The sequence below is a fragment of the Trichosurus vulpecula genome, chromosome 9 (genome assembly GCF_011100635.1).
Source record: "Trichosurus vulpecula isolate mTriVul1 chromosome 9, mTriVul1.pri, whole genome shotgun sequence".
Taxonomy (NCBI): Eukaryota; Metazoa; Chordata; class Mammalia; order Diprotodontia; family Phalangeridae; genus Trichosurus; species Trichosurus vulpecula.
This window is the reverse complement of record NC_050581.1, coordinates 76,398,380-76,417,896: the sequence shown is the minus strand read 5'-3', so window position 1 is coordinate 76,417,896 and position 19,517 is coordinate 76,398,380. Positions and strand designations below refer to the sequence as shown.

Here is a 19,517-nt window from a genome sequence, read left to right as displayed (position 1 = left end):
AGTGAAAGAGGGGAAGGGAGAGGAGAGGCTGCGGAGTGTGTGTGTGTGTGTGTGTGTGTGTGTGTGTGTGTCCGCGCGCGCGCGCACGAACTGGGGGGAAGACAACTCACAGAAGGGGGGGACGAAGCACCAAAGGAGGCAGGAGAGGCAAAACCTCTCTGGGAGAATCCCCAAATCCAAACCCAAGTGAAAGGCCCCAGGGGCAGATGCTGGCTTTGAGAAGCAGTCTCCCAAACCATAAGAAGCTTCGCTCTTGCCTTTTTCTCTGTCCCGCTCCGGCGCCCGGGAAAGAAACCAGCTCTGTCTGTTGCCCCAGAACTGGAGCCAGTTCAGCCCTCCCCGGGGCTGTACTCGGACTCCTAAAATTACACCCTCGCACGCTCAGGCCCTTCTGGGAAAGCAAAACGGGACGTTCCCCGCCCAATTGTGCCCCCCTCGAAGCAGTCGATGGCGACTCACCTAAGACAACTTGTCATCGCTCCCGCTCTCCAAGGACCCCCGTTCCACTGGGTCCCCGCCCGAGTTGGAAGAAGGAGCAGTTAATCGGGGCTCCAGGAGAGCGTGGCCCTGGAGGGTGGGGGGTGAAGGACTTAAGGAACCATCCGGGCACTGGGACTAGGTTGGCAGAGTTTACCCGGGAGTCCTCAGCTCTCGGAATTGGGAAAGCACCAAAAATCTATCCAGGGTCTTTTCACGCGTCCTCATGTACTCCTGGGATGTGTGCCCAAGTGTCTCATAACGTGTGTGCCTAGGGTCCCGTGTGTGTTTTTGTTCTCCCAGGAAGGCGTACATCTGGGCTATGTTCGTTCGGGTCACGTATCTAAGCGTGTCTCCGAGGCCTGTGTTCTAGTGATTGCCCCGGGTTTGCAGCACTTCTATGGGAAGAGGTAGCGAGCTTGGGACCCGGCCGGGGCTGAGTTCTCAGCTCCTCGCACCCCAAGCAGCAGGAGTTACCCCAGTAGGCGGTGGCGGAGAAGGATTGGGTAGGTAGCGGGAGGGCGGAGGGGGGGAAGCGCACTCCGCCGGGGCGAGGCGGGGCGGGCTCAAGCCGAGTTGGGGAGGGGCGGGGCAGGCAGGGGCGGGGGCTGCTGGGCCCCTCCCCGCCCTTCCCCTCCCCTCCTCTCCTCCCCCGCTCCCCGCTGCCTCTGCCTGGGCCGGCCGGCGGCCGTGCAGAAGCCGAGACGCCCGGCTGAGGGAGCGCGGCCAGGGCCGGGATGCACGCCCCGCGCGGCGCTCCACGGCCCCCGCTCCGGGCTCCGGGCGCGACGAGGCTTCATGGGACGTAGCGGCGGCGGCGGCGGGGAAGGCAGCGGCGCGGGGGGCCCGGGGCCGGGGCTCCGGGCGCACCTCGGGGCGCTGCTCCGCGCGCCGCCCCGCGCGCCGCTGCTGCTCTCTGTGCTTCTGCTCGGCACCTACTTTTTCTATTGCCTGTCCGGCCCCTGCGCCGCTGCCCGCCCCCCGTCGCAGCCTGCCGCTCCCCCAGCCACCCGCACCCCGCAGTCGCCGTCCCGGGCGCCGCGGCCCGGACGCCTCCTCTCAGCAGAGGCAGCTGAGTCTGAGGAACCCCCAGAGCCCGAGACGGAGCGCGGCGGGGCTGGGGCTCCCCGAAGCCCGGGGACACCCGGCGGGGGCGGGCTGCCCCTGGCCAGCAGTTTCGGCAGCCGGCGCTTTCCGCAGGCGCTCATCGTGGGCGTGAAGAAGGGTGGCACGCGAGCCTTGCTCGAGTTTCTGAGGGTACACCCCGACGTCCGAGCTCTCGGCGCAGAGCCCCACTTCTTCGACAGGTGCTACAACAAGGGGCTCGCCTGGTACAGGTAAGCGTCCCGTCGTGCTCCTCTGCAAACCTGGGATAGGGATCTTAGACGGCCCGAGTCTGACTAGGGGTATAGTCACCCCTGAAAGCAGCTGGAATCTCCTGATCCCCTGCTTCCCTGGGAGCTTCGCCCCGTCTGGGACCCTTTCCCCCTCCTCTCTCCTCTCTGGTACACCACCGTTTGAGATGATGCCCACTTCTCTTAAACTTGGTGCACCTTTTTTCACTTTGGTACAATTCTTCTTCCTCCCCAGCCTGGATCTTCTTTCCTCCTCCCAGCCAGATCCTTCTACTCCATGGGGAACTGAGGCCTCCTGGTTTTCTTTTTGTAGATTCAGGAAAAGTCTCCTCCGGGCACCCAGAAGAGCTTTTGCCTCTCATGTCATTTTCGACACCCTCCTCCCGCCGCCTTTCTTTTTTGGGGGGGAGAGGGAAAGCCCTCAATCACAGTCTCCTTTGTAGCTAAAGCTACTTAAAACAGTTTTCAACGTCTGTCACAGGCAGTGAGGGTAGGGGGTGGGGAGGGTGTTGCCCAGAAACTTATAGCAGCTTCGAGAGAAGTGGGTCCCAGCAGTTACGGACGGCTTTTAGCGAATAGCCTGGAAGAGTATGGTATCCTTCAAGACCCCACCCTACCGGGCCAGGTCCTCTAGAAAAGGATTGTCTTTTACCGGGAGGAAGAACTGTCTGTCCGGACTGTGGCCCAGTATCTAATTAGGCCCCCGTGGAAAGCAGGGGAACAGTACAACCTCCGCAGATTTGGCCTTTGGAGTGATTTCTACATATGGGCGGGGGGGGGGGGGGGCGTGTTGGTGTGGGCTCTGTTGAACCCTTGAAACTAGCGAGTAGGAGAATTAGGTAGGGATGTAGGCTCAGGAGCCCCACCACCTCCCAAACTTTGGTAGGAGCCTGAAGAAAGTCACTGGAGATGGGAGAGGGATATGAGTAAGTAAGGGGTGGGGGCGGTCCGGTCCATGACAGTAACAGAGCCCTGTAAGATCGGGGCTCAGAGAACCAAATCTAAGGAAAGGCAACCAAGACTTGAGACACAGAAAGGGATCTCCTTTGCTTCTATATCTATGGCGAGTAGAATCAGAATAGAAGTCTTGTGAGTTTTTTGGTTTCCAAAGGGTAAGGGACTGGCTGAAGGTTTATGGAGGGTAGGCAATGGAGATGGTTTTTTATGTCTTGGAGTGGTATAAACATGTTTCCTATTAGCTGGGAAACCCCAAAATGCAGAAAGCCAAGAGTCTACTGGATTGCCAACTGGCAAAATGACGGGCTAGGAGTTGCCTCTAACAGGCACAGTTACTCAGTTTTCTTGAGTGGAACTTGGGGAATAGTGCAGTAGAATGGGCACTGAATTGGAGGGGGGGGTGTCTGCCACCTATGACCAGCTTGACTTTGGATAAATTACTTAATCTCTCTAGGCCTTAATTACAATTCCTGTTATAAAGTGAAAGAGTTTTATTAGATGATCTGTAATTCCTTCCTCTTGGATTGGGGGTGAATCTTCCCTTTTGGCTGTTACTGTATTCACTGTATCTTTGCTGCTGGCCTGTTCCTAGCTCATCTGGGACCAGGAAGCAGCCCAAAGGGAGAATCTTCCCATGACTGGAAGTCTTAACTAACCCTTTCTAATAGGGAAAGACATTGTGTTTGGGAAAGCGAATAGAATCACAAAGCTTAAAGACCTTCCCTCTTGTGCTAAGCCTGCAGGGAGCCGCCCTCCCTGTTTGCCAGCTCTCAGGGATTCAGGCTTTGTGAACCACACAGACAGGCAGCTCTAGGGGTTTCAGGGTCCGAGTGGACATGTGAGAAATGTTTGGGAAAAGAGTCTTCTCTCTCTTCACTCCTAACAAGCCCTATCCGGGCATTGAAAGTATAGGACCTTGTTTTGGGGGGCATGCAAAGCCCTTTGGCATTTTGGGGGGACTTGGGGGGTGGAAATGAACTGGTGTTGTGAGAACAATTTTTCTACACAAATTTCTAGTGCTTTAGCACCCCCTTTTCTTTTCTCACTCTGACTCCTTTTCCCCAGAAGAGGGACTTGGGGCAATATCACCATGGCGTGAGGTAAAATCTCTGTCTCATGGCAGTTAGCAGGAAAAGGTCCCACAACTCCCCTGCTGACTCCTTTGACACAAGCAGAAATTAAGTACCGTTGCTGGAGGAAGCAGCTGGCCCAGCATCGAGTGAATGAGCTTATATGGTCCTGGAACTAATGCCACAGAAATGACTGGTCTGTGGCTGTTGGTCCTTGCCTAGGCTGGCTAACCTGGAACTTGCCTCCTCGATTTTCCTAGCTTTCAATGTCAGGTCTGGATGTCAGGCACGTAATCCTACATCCTGCACCTTTTAGGTTTGGGGGCCTTAGAAGCCTATGGGCTTTGGGCCGAGGGTAAGGGAATATAGGGAATGGTATTGCAGACATAATGCTTCCTGAGAAGGACTCAGAAGGCATCTTGGTATAGTAGAAAGAAGAGTAGAGTTGGCAAAGATAACCTGGGTTTGAATTCTAGATCTGCTTTCACTTACTACTTGTGAGGAGGCCTTGGATGTTTCACTATCTGAGCATCAAGTTTCTTATATGTAAAATGAGTAGGTTGCACTAGATGGTTTCTCAGATCCCTTCTAGCTCCCATTTCTGTGATAAGCTTATTGACTGGCATTTTAATTAACAGGAAAGAGGTAGATGGAGTGTCTGGGACTGTCAGAAATCCATAGACCTTACAGATGTTTAGTTTTCCCCTTTTTCTCTGCCTTAGTTTAGAAACGTGTGTGTATGTGTGTGTCCATCCACCTATCTGTCTGTTTAGGGAGGGCTAGAGCCTGGCTTCGTTGTTCTGAACATTGTGGCCCAACCCACAGGGTGAAGTGAATCAAGGAGTTGATGTGGGTTTGAGAGAGGCCTGCCTGGTGTGTGTGTGTGTGTGTGTGTGTGTGTGTGTGTGTGTGTGTGTGTGTGTATCCGGGTGAGCCCCCGATCCAATTACAGGGTTACTCCATTAGCTTCAGGATTTAGTGTTATTGGCAGCTGGAAAGTGGAATTAAGGAGATGCCTCTAGGAGGAAGGGAAACAGAAGCCTTGTGATCTCTCAGATAGAGGCTCAGACAGTGTAGACATTTTGGTGTCCACCTCTATCACTGTTATCTCCTGGTTATCCTGGACTCTAATAGTGTACCATGTATCTTCCAAGAAACACTATGATCTAGGTGATATCATCTCTGTGAGAAGAGGGCCAACCCCACCCACCCACCCAGCCCTGGAGTGGGCGGTTTCTTCCTTTGTACTTTCTTGATGGTCAGACCATAGGACTATATTAAATTGACTCTAATTTATCTTGGAGGTTGGACCACCCTATTGATGATTGGATTTGTGGTTGTAAAGGAAGCTCATATATGTCTAACACTTTGCAATTTACAAAATGCTTTCCTCACAATGACTTTCTGAGGATGGGGCATATACCCTCATTGTCTCCATGTTACAGATGAGAATGTGAGCATCTTGGGAGTAAGGATTGTTTCTTTTTAATGTTTGTATCTCCAGAACCTAGTATATTATCTGACACATAGTAGGTGCTTAATTGTTGATTTGATCGAGAAAACTGAGGCTTAAAGGAGAAGTTCAGTGACTTCTTAGTGTCACATAGTAAATGTTGGATTTCCCCACTCCCAGTCTGGTGTTCTTTCCATTATACCAGTTCCAGCCCAGTTTCCCTCTGATGCCATGTTGGCCCCCATTGTCTGGTCTGTGTGAGCCTGGGTAATGAATATGCTTTGTGCACTGGCTAGACCCATTTCCTTGATGTTAAATGTAAACTCCTAGAGGGCAGGAATGACTTCATTTGAATGCACTGTGCCTGGCACTAGGTCTGTGTTTAAGAAAGGTTTGTTGAATTGAATTATGTTGAAAGCATTTCTGATGATAATTACCCTGAGAGGCACAATGAGGCTCCCTCTTGGGCTTTCCAGACTGAGCTGGAAAGAGGCTATAGGCGGTAGAAAGTTCTCTGGATGGGGAGTCTGGGCATCCCGACTGCAGTTCTGCTTCATTCTGTGACCTTGGGCTAGTCAATTCCCGTCTGGGTTCCTGTCTCCCCTTATAGCAAAGGAGGAATTTGGACCAGATGATCTTTAAGGTCCCTTCCAACTCTGACAGTCTGATTTGTAGATTGTCTGCCCTCCTTCCTCCCTTCCTCTCCCCCCACCCCTCAAGATAAATGACTGTAGTTTTTTCCCTCCTAACCCTTTAGCCCTTGAGTTTATACTGATAGTGATATAGAAGCTGGTTTTTTTTTTTTAGTGGTTCTGGGTTCATGTATCACAGCCCAATCAATCTCTTAAAGGGTGTCCCTGAGTAGGGGCCTCTCTGGGACCTCTTTTAGGCGGAAGAGGGGGTCAGAGGAGACAGTTTTTAGCTTGCAGGAAGCAGGTATGTCTGTTCAGGAGGGAACAGCTATATTTCCCCCAGCATTCCTAGTGGCGAATGTTCATGGGAAGAGTAAGTTCTCAGAGATAATCTGGGCTTCCCTGGAATTGGGTAGGAAAGTTTGGAAATAAGTATTTCTGAATGAAGATACTGATAAATATTATTTTGGGGACTCTTTAATTTAAATTCAAATTTATTTTCAATTGTGAATTCCCTCCTCGCCTCTCCGTCCCCTTGCCCCACCAATTGAGAAAGCTAGAAAAACAAAACCGTTACAAATATGTATAGTCATGCAAAACAAATTCTTGGGGAGTCTTTTATGTAGGGTAGGTAAAACCACTTTGCCTCTGCATAATGAAGAGATGGTTCCTGAGAAACAAAGCCCCTATACACATTCTAGACCTCCAGAATGGCAGATCTGGGAGGGTCCTTTGGGGTCATCTGGTCCAATTCCCTCAGTTTACAGATGGTGAAATTGAAAAAGGGATAGAGGTTTATTAGCAGGTCACGCTGAAAACGAGAGAGGTTTGGAACTAGAACTTCCAGTCCCAGACTCTAAATCTCCCCAGGAAGTCTCTGATTTTATCCAGAGGTACTGTTATTCCCTCTGCCTTCTTCCTCCTCCCCATCAAGCAGATTCAATTTCAGCTACAGTACCATAGAATTGTAAGGGACCACAGAGACCCTCTAATCCAACCTTCTTATTTTACAGATGAAAAAACAGGCTCAGAGGTCAAGTGACTTGCCTAAGGTAGTAATTAATTAGGAAAGGGAAGATAGGAACCTGGGCCCCAGCCCACTTTAATTTAAAGAATTAGCATAAAACAGGAGATAATTTGAAGAGAGGGACCAGGAGAGGATAGTTGGGACTCACACCCAAGGTTGAGGAGTTGCTACTTCTTACATATGGATGGATGAACATCTCTGAAATTTCTGCCATGATCCTATTGGTTCAAGTGAAGAAATCCCTTCAAGCCTGCCAACTCTAGCAGTCAGTGGGAAGGGACTGGGCCAGGCCCTCATTTATTGATTGAAACACAGTGTTGATAACCACTCTGCCCCCCCAGGGATTGGTCCTGTCTCTAATGATCTTTGTCCTATTCTGAAATAATCCTGTTGTCTCTCCAGGTCATTACTTCCCCCTGAAGTTAAGAAAATCTCAATGGCTGTCCTAATTTCCAAGAGCCTTGGCTAGTCTAATAGGGTCTTTAGATGCCTAAGCTAAAGTGGATTTTGCTACTTAGCTCTGCCCAGGAATCCTGAAGCAAATAATTATAGCTGCTCACCCTGAGGAGGAAGTAGGATAGAGCAGGAAGCTATGGGGAAGCCTGAATGTTAATTGGAGCCCATATTTAAGAGCTTATTACTGACCTTTGAGAAGTTTTGACTGTATTAAGCTTGGGTGGGGATTGAGAACTTGGCTAATGAAAGGGTTGAGCAAAGGCGCTTTAATACCAGGGTTTAGCCCTAAAACAGTTTTCAAAGAGCCCTTAGAATCCGACTGCCTCACCCTGCTGTCTTGCTGGGAGCCATTTGGAAGGGTAGCCTGCCTTGGACCGGGGGTGCCCGCCCAGGAAGGAAGGTCCTTAGGGTGAGGGGGCAGGGCCATGGCCAGGGCTGCCTGGCTCAGCTGCCAACCAGGATCCAGTGTTATAGATGAGGAGGGGGGTGGAGGCCATCTCTTTAGGGCCTCCAAGAAGTTTGTTTGGCTTGTATTTGTTTGAGTAGGGAGAATAGGAGTATGTGTGATTGTGGATATGTGAGGGTGTGAAGGTGTTGGGTGGGTGTTTTTTTTTTTCTCAATGTGTTTATATGGGTCTTTGAGTTCTCATAGAGGGGTGTTTGTATGTGGGTGTGAATGTACTTGTTGGCAGGACCAGTGTTTGTGGTTGGAAAAGTGTAGTTCTTTAGTGCGTTCAACAGAATTGAGATATTTTCACCTTGTAATAGTGGTTTATATTGAAGTTTACTAAGTGCTCTATATGTATTATTTCATTTGATCCCCACAACAACCCTGCATGGGAATCGAGGCTGTGAGGTTACCCAATGAGTATCCCATAGATTTGAACTCAGGTCTCCCTGACTCCAGGACTGGAACCGTACCTACCACTTCACTTAGCTGCCCCTTGGGAAGAGGCAGCCATTCAGTAGACTAGAGGTAGGTGGAGTAGGTTAGAGGGGAGAGAGAAGTGGTTTCAGGGACCTGAGTTCTCGGGTTTAGCTGGACTGACTGGCAGTTCCTACTTATTATCTACTTCCCTGCCTAAAAGACTCTCCCCTGCCCTATGCTGTGTTCGAATAGCCACCTTGTTTTAGCCTTTTTCTTAGAGGGTCTACCGGATGTGGAGGTCCCCATAGGGCAGGTAATGGGCAGAATTTTGCCAACAGGATGGGTCTCCAGCAGAGATGGTAGGAAGCCCCCAAGTCCCTGGAGGCCAATCTTGTGCATCTTTCTACAACCTGCAGCATTAGGGTCAGACCCAAGGGGGTCATGGGGAATCCAAACTTCAGGGGATTGATGACGGGGAGGAAGGAGAATTGCATTAATATAGTCACTAGGGCCTTATTACTAATCAGCGTGTATTAGTCTGCAGGGAACAGACATGTGACCTCATTAAATGCCCCTACTGATGATCAGGGACTTATTGATTCATTGAGTAGTCTGGAGGTCATCCCTTCCCTTTGATTCAGCCCACATAGCAGAATTTTGGTTCTGGAGGCAGAATGCTACTATGTGCAGATGTGGTATATAAGGATGCCTTGGGCCTCTCTACATATTGAAGAGTATATATATATATATATATATATATATATATATATATATGTATGTATGTATGTGTGAACGTATGACTCCCATACATTGACTTGAAGTGTTCCCCCGAGCACACGCCTGTGGCTGCTGCCTGCTCTGAAGTCTCCATTGTAATCTTCTGCTCTGTGACCCTTGGCTAATTGGAACAGCTTCAGAGGGGGCAGCTGTTGAGTGAGGCGGGTGGGGGGGGGGATGGCCCCCCAGGGAGCAATCCTTCTGGATGGGCACCATATGGTAGAGCCACTGGCCGAATGCAACAGAGATAGCCCTGGGCTCTCTCACTCTTCTCACAGCAGTGAGTTACAACCCTTGAGACCTTTAGAGAAGGGGACTTGGGAGGGGGACACATATAGAGGGAAGAGGCACAGAGAGTCTCAGGTACCCATCAGGTCATTGGTAGAGAGCAGGACTCGAAACCCATGAGTCCTTGAATACCAGGCCCTGGTCCCTTGCCTAACAGGCGAACTTCCCCTCTCATTCCTCTCCTCCCCTTCCCATCCCCACCCCCACCCCCACCCCTTCCCGGGGAACTGCTTTTTCTGTGTGCAGTGACCTTCCCTCCATCCTTCTTTCTGTCCTTTCTTTTTGGTTATTCAGAGCTTCTGGGGGTGGGGAACAGAGTGGGGTTCCTTAGGCCTCCAGCCCAGCTTGTGGGGGCAGGGCTTTCTTCTTAGAGAAGGGACTAGAGTATATTTGAATTAGGGCTGGACTAGGGGTGGAAAGCTGCCCTCCCCCCTCCCTTCCCCATCTTCTTACCCAAGGGGCATTTTCCCTCTTCTCTCCTTTCTCCTCCCTGCAGCCCCTATCCCCAAAACTAGAAGTGAGGGGAGGGGCAAGGTTACAACACTGTGGCCATTAAGCAGGCTCTAGAAGGGTGGGTGTGGGCTGACAATATCTCAGAGTGTCTCTTTCCTTCTTCGGCCTCAGATTTAGTCAGTCCCCACCTCCTCCAGGTTGGGTACAAAGACTCCTGGAGCCCTGCCAGAAAGGCCCTGGCACCCCCAAACACTGAAAGGGATCGCTGAGTTGGCCTGGGGCCAAGTGGGATCTTTGACCAAGTGGGGCACCTATAACCTGCTAATCCAATTTACCTGAGGTTCTTTTGCAGAGCTACAGAGTAGATTTTACACTCTAAAATAGTATGATTGGGTGATTCACAGTGGAGGAGGGGATAGGAGAGTACCCTCCCTTTCTGTTGCTTTGTTCCCTGAAATACAGGCCACACCCCTCTAGGGGGACCTTATGCAGATGCAACTCCTCTGGTATTATAGGGTTTTCTTTGCTATTCAAGTCTCTCTCTGAGCCTCAGCCCCACGCTCAGGCTAGGGGGAGGGGAGATGATGGGGTAGACAGGGCTATTTATCTGTAATGAGGATGGTAATCCAGGTCCCACCCATATCCCAGGGTCTCCTTCCACCCCCAGGATGAGGGCCATTTGTTAAAATGATACTAGTTACTGTGGTCCCAGAGTTAACTGAGTGGGGGTCCAGGGGCAATATCCCAATTGGGCCTTTTTAGTGTTGATACCTATGGAGTGATGTAAGAAAACTCAATGGACTTGGAGTCAGGGGTTTGAGTCTTGGCTCTGATGTTTATTAGCTGTGTGACATTGGGCGAGTCCATTTACCTCTGAGGGCTTCGGTTCGCTCATTTGTAAAATGAGTAGTCTGGGACTAGATCTCCAGGGTCTCTTTCAGCTGTAGCTGTCTATGAGTCTGTGAGTCAAGGGAGGGATCGTCCATTCTACTGCCTGTCTGGGTAACTTATCTGGATGGTCAGGCGAGACTGAGGGAGCAGTTGGTCGCCTGGGGCTTGATGAAAGCCACAGGGAAATGCATACCAGATGTGGATCAGCAGAGATAATTTGTTAGACAATTTGTAAGATGCTGGTTGTATGGGGGTGTGGTTCCCCTTCAGTCCCCTGGACTCAGACCCTGGCCCCCTCCCCAAAGGGAAGAAAGGGGCCTATGGGGCAGGATTGGGGGAAGGTACCTGCTGGGAGACTGGGGGTCTTAGGCAGAAATTTCCGTTTCTCTTCTATCCCCCATGGGCAGGGAACCATATTCACAATGGTGTTAGGTGTGATGGGAGGTGACTATGTCCCTTTTTCCTTTTTCTCCTATTCCCCAGAAGTCTCTTAAGTGAGGCCCTACTAGGGGAGGGTACACAGAAGGTACCCTGAATGCTCTTGTGATTGGTCAGGATTAGCTGTGCCCATCTCCAGCCTGCTGCCCTCTGTAGATACCCCCTGAGGGGATATTCCTCTGGATGGAGGAGGCCTGGTTTGGAATTAGAGCCCTTTTCTGGAAGCCTAAAAGAAAGCAGGCCATAGACCAGCATGCATCTGATAAAAGTGCTGAAACTTGTAAAAAGTGGTTTCTAAGGTTTACAGGGTACTTGGAGTCATAGTATTATCACAGTGCTCAGAGAATAGAATAGTGTATGGTTATTACCCTCAGCTGATCCTATCCCCTCCCTTCTGGGTGGTAATAGTTGGATTGAAGTGGGAGACAGGAGTTATTTTGGAGGAAACCATCTCTGGAACTCTGGTGCTCCATCCCACTTGGGTGAGTGATCATACCATAAAAGGACTAGGAGGGGTCAGGAAAAGGAGATATCTTGGGGAGTTGGGCCGGTGGGAGAAGGCTTCCTGAGGAAGGCCAAGTTTTGAAGCTGTGTTGGACAAGTTATGTTACCTTCATTTTCCTCACCTATAAAAAGAGAGGTTTTGAATAGCTCTCCCGGGTCACTTTCAGCTCTAGGGGTCTGAGTATGAATGAAGGGACCCATGGCCCCATACTCTTTATCTTGTTGAAGACAGGGTACTTCATGAGCAGGGAATAGGGTAGGGGATGGCAGTGGATTTGGGGAGGACCAGCATTAGCCTCTCAAATCTAGAACACCATGAATTCATCTTAATGGGTCAGGAACCACAAACATTTGGTTCTGGGTGATTGTTCTTCACTAACCCAAGGGCCCATCCTTTTCTCCCTCCAGCGCTTAAGCGGTCCCTCAAAGAATCGAGCCGTGACTGTGCTGGGGAGACTGAAAACAGAGCAGCAGACTAGGAAACTTCAGAAGCTGTTTCTGATTAATTTCCCCTTTCTTGTCGATTTTTCTTTCCAGAAAAGAAGGGGGAAAGGCAGAAGGGGGGAGTTGGTAATCTATCCGGGTTTGAAGAGGGTAATCGGTTTTCAAATAGGCGGGGAACGGAAAGGAAATCCCTAGCCAGTTTCAAGTTGTAGCCGACCCTGAAATCCTGCAGGGCTTCCTGGAGCTGGGGGAGCCTAGCTGCTGCCGAGGCCGGCCCTTTGTCCGGAAGAGAAGGATTTAGCAAAGCGATTTTCTGATCTAAAAGTTTTAGAGTCAGTTTTTCTCCCTTGAATTCTCCCCATGACCCCCAGGATTGGGGAAGGGGAGGGGAAGATGGCTCTGGGGAGATGCTTCTTCGTTTCCTGTTCTGGGGCCAAGTATTCCCAGGATCTCTCGAAACAAGACAGACTTTTCCACTGGGGGTGGAGTTGGGGGAAGGGTGTCTTTCTGAGTACTGCTTCAGATGCAGGATGGGAAGGTGAACCAATCACCTAGGGCTGCTTCCAGACTATATGTCTCTCTTGATACACAGAGCCCAAGTTGAAGATGGGACTGACCTAAAAGGTAAAGTGGCCAGTAGAGCTGTTTTTGTGTGATGGCTGGGAAAAGTTGAAGGTTCACACCTTCAGAGACAGTGTGGTACAATGGAAAAAAACCCACTAGCTTTGGGTTCATATCCTGCTGACTCACTGTTTTACCTGTGTGACCTTGAGCAAATCACTTAATATCTCTTGGTCTCAGTTTCCTTATCTGTAAAAGTCTATCTCTGAGGTCCTTTCTGGCTCACAATCTATGATGCTGTGATTCTGGTGAAGGTGGTGGGGCAGGGCAGAATTAGGTCTCAAAGGCTAGGGGCACAGGGCAGGGGAAACTGAATAGTTTCTCACATCCCCAGCCCCCAAGTATGGGCTCACCTGGGTAGAAACCAAGGAGGAATTCTTCCAGACTGGCTCAGCCCCGTGTGACTCAACAGGGGAAAGTCTATGGGAAGGAAAGGGGTGGAGAGACCCACATCGCAGTAGCACATCCAAAAGGTCCAATTGTGGGGGGGGGGTGGGTTAGTCAGAATCTAATCCGCTCTCAATTAGGGGCAGTTGTGTTGGTTTGGGATAGGTCCTGGGGAAACGAAGTCTTGTAAAGGTAAAAATGAGTGATTCTGGAAAGTCACCAGCAATGCCTCCAGTTGTAGTCCCAGGGGAGCTTCCCTGAGGCCTTTAGCTGTTTTTTATCCCTGGTTTCATTCTACTTCTCCTGCCCCTGGGGTCAGCTTAGTAGCAGCCTCCTCAACCACATGAATGTGGTTGTCTTCTATTTTTTTTTGATCAGTAAAAGGAAGTCACACTCTAAGTAATTGAAAAACCAATGAAGGTCCCCAGAGAACAGATAATGAAACATACCTCCCATCTCATGGCAGAGGCCAAAGACTACTAGGGCAGAATTTTGTGTACATTGTCAGATGTGGTCACTTAATTGTTTTCCTTTGTCAGATGAGAGAGTTCTGTCTTGGGAGAGGGTTAAAATGACTGTGATAATAAAGATGAAACATCATTGAAATACATTTTTTTAAGTTGATGAAACCTCTTCCCCCTTCAACACACACACACACACACACACACACACACACACACACACACACGCCCATTTTGCTGATGCCAACCCAGAGGCAGATAGTCTAGGGAATCAACCAGGACAGATCTAGGACCCCTGGTTGTGCATTCCCATACCTCTTCCTAGCAGCTGGGCCATTCTTTTATCTCAAGGGTTGAAACTGGTGACCCTAATGATTTGTTTAGTGTCTGAACACCCAGGGTTCCTCCCAGCTTCCCACCACCCCTTCTTTCTTCTGCTAATCCCCCACGTGCCCAGACTGAGGGTAGGGAAGCCTCAGTTTCTCCTGTAGTCAGTCACTGGTATTCTGCCCCCTGCCTAGGTCCAGAAGGGAAACTCTTCTAATAGCCCATTCCCAGAGTTGTGAGGTTTGGGTGGCAGAGACATAACCCAATGCTTGACTGAAAAGGGAGTAGGATTAGGAGGTTGAGCCCCCTACTCAGATAACTAGTGCTATTTGTCTGCTGTGTGAGAACCCTGAGCTGGAAGGAAGGCCCAGCTGTCTCTGGCCCCTGGATCTAAGGGAGCCTACCCCCCTCCCAACCCTGTCCTGAAACAATGGTGCTAAATTGGATTGGAAACAAATCCCTTCTGGCCTCCTCCTGGAGGGCTGTTTCAAGCCAGAGTACAGAAATGCTTCTTCTGTCACCATTCCCATCCCCCCAACCCCCCCCCCCCGCCCCCACCCCCTTGTGCTGTATTCCAGTCCTGTTAGAAAGCATTCCCTGTGAGCACTGGGGCTGCTGAATTGAGGTTTTGCTTGGGGGGGGGGGGGAAGAGAGACAGGCACACACATTTGCTCACTGCCTCTCTGGTTTAGATTAAGAATACCAAAAGCAGTTGTTCCTTGTGGGCCCATGGCCCCCACCCAGCCACAGATAGCAAGGGCAGTGTCTCAGTGGTGGAGTGAGACTCAATTCTCACCCTGATCCTCAGTCCTTGAATCACCTGTCCAAGTCTCACAGTTGGTCAGTCATTGTATAGCTGGACCCCGATATAATGAAGCTCACTTGGTAACTTTATTTGTGAATTTATTAATCACGTCCTATGTGTAAAAAAAGGTGTTAAATTTGCTGAGTGGAGCTTTTCCTTCAATGGAGATAGGACACCAAAGCAGGTAATGTATAGTACCATAATTAATAGGAGAACTGCATTAGAAAATTGCAGAACAAAGTGCTATGTGAGGTTTGGAGGTGGAGGGGAAGGTCTCTATAGATGGGACATCAGGGGAGGCTTCATAGAGGAGGTAGACAAGGGAAGAGGGTGGGAATTATAAGCTTAAGGAATAATGTGAGCAAGAAGCCAAGAGAACATATGGCATGTTTGGTTAATAGAGAACGCACCAATTTAACGAGAGCATAGAGTACAGGGGGAAGTTGAATTATATAAGGCTGGAAAGGTGGGATAACTCCAGACCATGATGGACCATGAGGGCTAGTCTGGTCAAAGGAATTGGAAGATCATTTGGGAGGCAATGGCGGGTCTGGGATAAGTTAATATTTTTCAGAATCAGATTTAGAACTCAAGGATCTGATCCTTGGACTACTTGGGCCCCCCGGCTGGATGAATCAGCATTCGGGCTCCCCTAGTATTTTGTTAATGTCTGGCTTTGGAATCTACCACCTCATCCGTATTTCTGTGTCTCTTTCTTCTTTCAACTTGCGTGATTTTCAGAGTTTATGACTTTCCATGGAGGTCCAGGGATTGCAGGATCACAGAATCTTTAGCTTTGAAGGGATCACAGGTTCACCTTTAGAGATGGAAGGGATCTTAGAGGCCATCTAGTCCAGTCTCTTTACTTCACAGATGAGGAAACCTAGACTCAAAGAAGTCAGATGACTTGCCCAGGGTCAAACAGCTACTAAAGTTCAGAGACAGGATTTGAACCCAGGTCTTCCTCACTCAAAGCCCAGCACTTTATCCAGCATGCCATGCTCCCTGAAGATCATCTAGTTCAACGCTTTAGGTGAGGAAATTGAAGTCCAGAGTTATTAAGTTATTTTTTTTTTCAGGTCACCCGGATAATATCAGCAGAGTCAGAATCTGAACTCTCTTCCTCTGACTTCAAATTCAGCACTCCCAAATAACTGGGAGGGCTGTCTGCTCTCTTACGATACAACATGGGGAGAGAGGTGAAGACTAAGAGAAGCTAACAGCCAGTCCTTTCAGCTCACTAGTTTTCTGCTTAGGAAAGTGGCTGCTTTTGTGAGTTATTGTGCCAAACAGAAATGAACTCAGGTACTTGCTGCATTGGCCCTTTTGAAGAACCATTTGAGTTTATTATATTCTTACACTATAGATTTATGAAAAGCCATACTCTATTTTATATACTGTATTGGTACACAGAGGCCTTTTTTAATTTTTTTTTGGAGGGAGGTGGGTAGAGGCAATCAGGATTAAGTGACTTGCCCAGGGTCTGAACTCAGGTCCTCTTGACTTGCCATTGCACCACCTAGCTGTCTCAGAAGCCTACTTTTGTCCCTCATTGTGGTGTAGAGGTGATTCTGGGTTCTTGAAGGCTCTTTCGGTAGAGCATAAGTTCTGACAAGTTCTACCATGCCAGAAAATCTTTGAGTAAATCTTTCTCCATGACAGATTGAGTCCACTGGTACAGGGAAGAATCTAGCCAGGTACAAAGGAACTCATCTTTAAGGAACTGGCTGCCATAGCAATCCATGGAACAAAATACAAGATGGCCCTTAGTCCTATGCAAGCCCAGGCTCCTCTTCTATAGTACCAGGGGCAGAGGTGAGGAAAAGATGGCAGAGGATACTTTAAAAATGCAAACTTTTTAGACCAGCTTAACCTGTAGGTACAGAGGTTATTGTCTAATGGCCAGTCTTGACATACCTCTAGGATCATTTGAACCATATCAGAACTGATATTCTTGTGATAAACAAAACCAGAAGACAAGGAAGTTGTAACCAAATGAAAGGAAATATGGCTCCCAGGCTGTCCCTGGAGAGAGACAAAGAGCTGGTTTCATCAGACACCCGGAGGAAATGAGAACCATCATTTTGTGGGACATTCGGATTATTTTGTTGCTGTGCTTATGATGACCATGGCTGAAAAAAGACCACCTTGAATTCCAACTTGTATGCCAATATCTGTTAATGGATGAAGAAATTCTATGATGAACTTGACATGATCCTTCAAGCCAAGTTTAGCAATAGAGTTTGGCACTTGGTGACTTCAGTGTGGACAGGGGAGGATGGCCAGAAAAAAAAAAGTATATTGGAAAATGTCACTCAGGTTTGAGCAGTGAAAGAGGGGATGTCGGTGCCTGAGAAACCTCTGGTACGTTGCTGTACCATTAATGCTTTCTTCCAGAAAAGAGTCAAGGCACTGAAAATGATGAGCCCTGAACAGTATCTGTTCTGGATATATCTGGAGAGACAGGAAGTGAACACTTAGTGCTGTCCCATTTAGTCTATTGATTAGTCAGAGCAAGGGTCAAAATCAACACCAAATTAGGGAAAGGGACAAAGACGAGAAGACGCTATGAACAATTGCAAAAGCTACCACCTAGCTGTTCAAAGGAGCCGTCAATGTGAAAAACAAGGGGTGGGGAGAGCAGAAAAAGGCAGAGAAATCGACCTTGACTGTGATCATTGCCTGTAAAAGTTTAACCAGTATACAGCAAGCACCCCAATGAGGAAATTTTAAAAAGTGACTAGAAACTGCCCTAGGCAGCAAATGTGGTACATCTTTTGCCTGTTAGAGAGACATGACAGCCAATTTAATACTAATGTTGCTGCTGCTGCTAGTAGTAGTAGTATTTATATAGAGCTTTAAGGTTTGCAAGCTACTTTACAAATATTATCTCATTTGATTCTCATAACACTAGGAAGTAGGTGCTATTGCTATTCTCCGCCCCCTCCCTGCATTTTACAGATGAAGAAACGGAAATATAGGTTAAGTGACTTGTCCGGGGTCACACAGCTGGTAAGTGTTTGAGACTGGATTTGAACTCAGTTCTTGACTCTAGGTCTAATGCTCTATCTATTGTACCTCATTTGTAAAACAATTTGGAGGAGGAAGACAGATAACTAGCAGCATTGCTTTATAAAAGCAAAAATGAGTCTGGAAAACATGGTGTCAGACCTAACCGAGTCACATTACCCCTGAGAGTGTTCCAGAGATGCCGTGGTATGATAGATAAGGTTCTGGACTATGCCCTTACTACCACAGACACAACTCAAACAACAGCAACAGCTCCCCTTTAGGGTTCATAGAGCATTTTCCTTACAACAGAGTAGGTAGTTTTGAGTATTACTGTCTGTTTTACAGATGAGGAAACTGAGGCTGAGAGAAATGAAATGCTTTGCCCAAAGAAGCATAGCTAATGAATGGCAGAACAAGCCAAGTGGCCTCCAAGGCCACTGTTTTTTTCATTATACCAGGTTCTGCTGGTCTTCCCCCAATTGCCCAAACTGGCGATTGCTGCCCCACCAGCCCCCACATGTAGGTTAGAGGAGCGTGCGCTAAATTGCATTCAACAAATATGTTTTTAGATACAGAGGGGATCAAGGGCACAAGAGGAACATTTGGTCTCAGCAGCCTTTTCCTTAGTAAAGGAGATAAAGATGGAGGGGGGGGACCTCAGAGTTTTGGAGAGCTGTCAGCAGAAACATGAAGGCATATATGTGCATGGACACCCATGTGCAAACATGTTCCTGGGAGAGCTGTTGTTAAAAACTAGGGCTAGTGAAACAGGACTGGGTGGGACTGGCAGTGATCATGTAGAGCTCCCAGAGGGCTGTGTGACCTGGAGCAAAACACCTTCCATTTTTGGACTTCACTTTCCTCGACTGTCAAAGGAGACAGACAGTAAGATGGTTTGTGAGGTCCAGCGCTGGTTGAAACTCCAAGGGCTCCCTGGGCAGAAGTCTTAGCCCCCACCAGAAAGATCAGATCATACAGCAGAAAGTGTATGATGGCTTTGGAATCCGAGGACCTGGGTTCAAATCCCAGCCCTCTTACTGACTGTGAGATCTCAGATAAGTCACTTAACTTTTCTTCCTCACCTGCAAAATGGGAGGATTGGATGAGATGATTTCTAAGGTCCCTTCCAGCCCTATATCTGTGATACTGCTCTCCTCGGGAGCCCATGGGTACTCCCTGATCCCTCTTTCCCTAACCTCTTGCTATGAGTCAGCTCCAGGGAAGAGCAGCAGCCTGGGGTAGGAGGCACAGAACCCCCCTTTCCCCCTCTCCCAGGGCCTCTAGGGTTCTTTCTTTCTAGCACTGGACAGAGATCCCCTGGCTTCCGCTGCTGGAGAATCCCAAACTGGACTGGGAACAAGCATATGCAATAGCTGACATGTATCTTGTGCTTCGAGGTCTGTCAAATGTCTCACGCATACATTTTCTCATGTGCTCCTCTCGACATGAAGTAAGTCCTTACTCTTCCCATTATGCAGGTGAAGAAACTGAGACTTGGGTGAAGTGACTTGCCCATTGTGTGTCTGAGGGGGGCTTCCTCTCCAGTTCTCTCATACCCCCCCAAGTCCAATACTCTCTTCATATCACATCCTCCTCATTCGAGCAACTCCTTATTACTTCTAGGGTCAAATATAAAACCTCTACTTGGCTTTTAAGGGCCTCCATAGCCTAACTCTTTCCTATATTTTCAGACTGCTTGCATTTTGCTCCCCCCCCCCCCGCCCCCCACTTCCCACACACATATTCTACAGTCCAGTGACACTGGCCTCAATGCTGCTCATACAAAACGTTCCATCTCCTGTCCCCCATGCCTG

General features: G+C 48.9%; 1 protein-coding gene across 1 annotated transcript in view; it reads left to right on the top strand.

Moving 5' to 3' along the window:
* The first annotated feature begins 1,157 nt into the window (after window positions 1-1,157).
* HS3ST6 (heparan sulfate-glucosamine 3-sulfotransferase 6) overlaps window positions 1,158-19,517 on the top strand; it is a 34,338-nt gene continuing 15,978 nt past the window's right edge. The window contains exon 1 of the mRNA XM_036739747.1: window positions 1,158-1,814. Coding sequence (XP_036595642.1) covers window positions 1,276-1,814 — 539 coding nt within the window. The 5' untranslated portion in view covers window positions 1,158-1,275. The remainder of the gene's footprint in view (window positions 1,815-19,517) is intronic.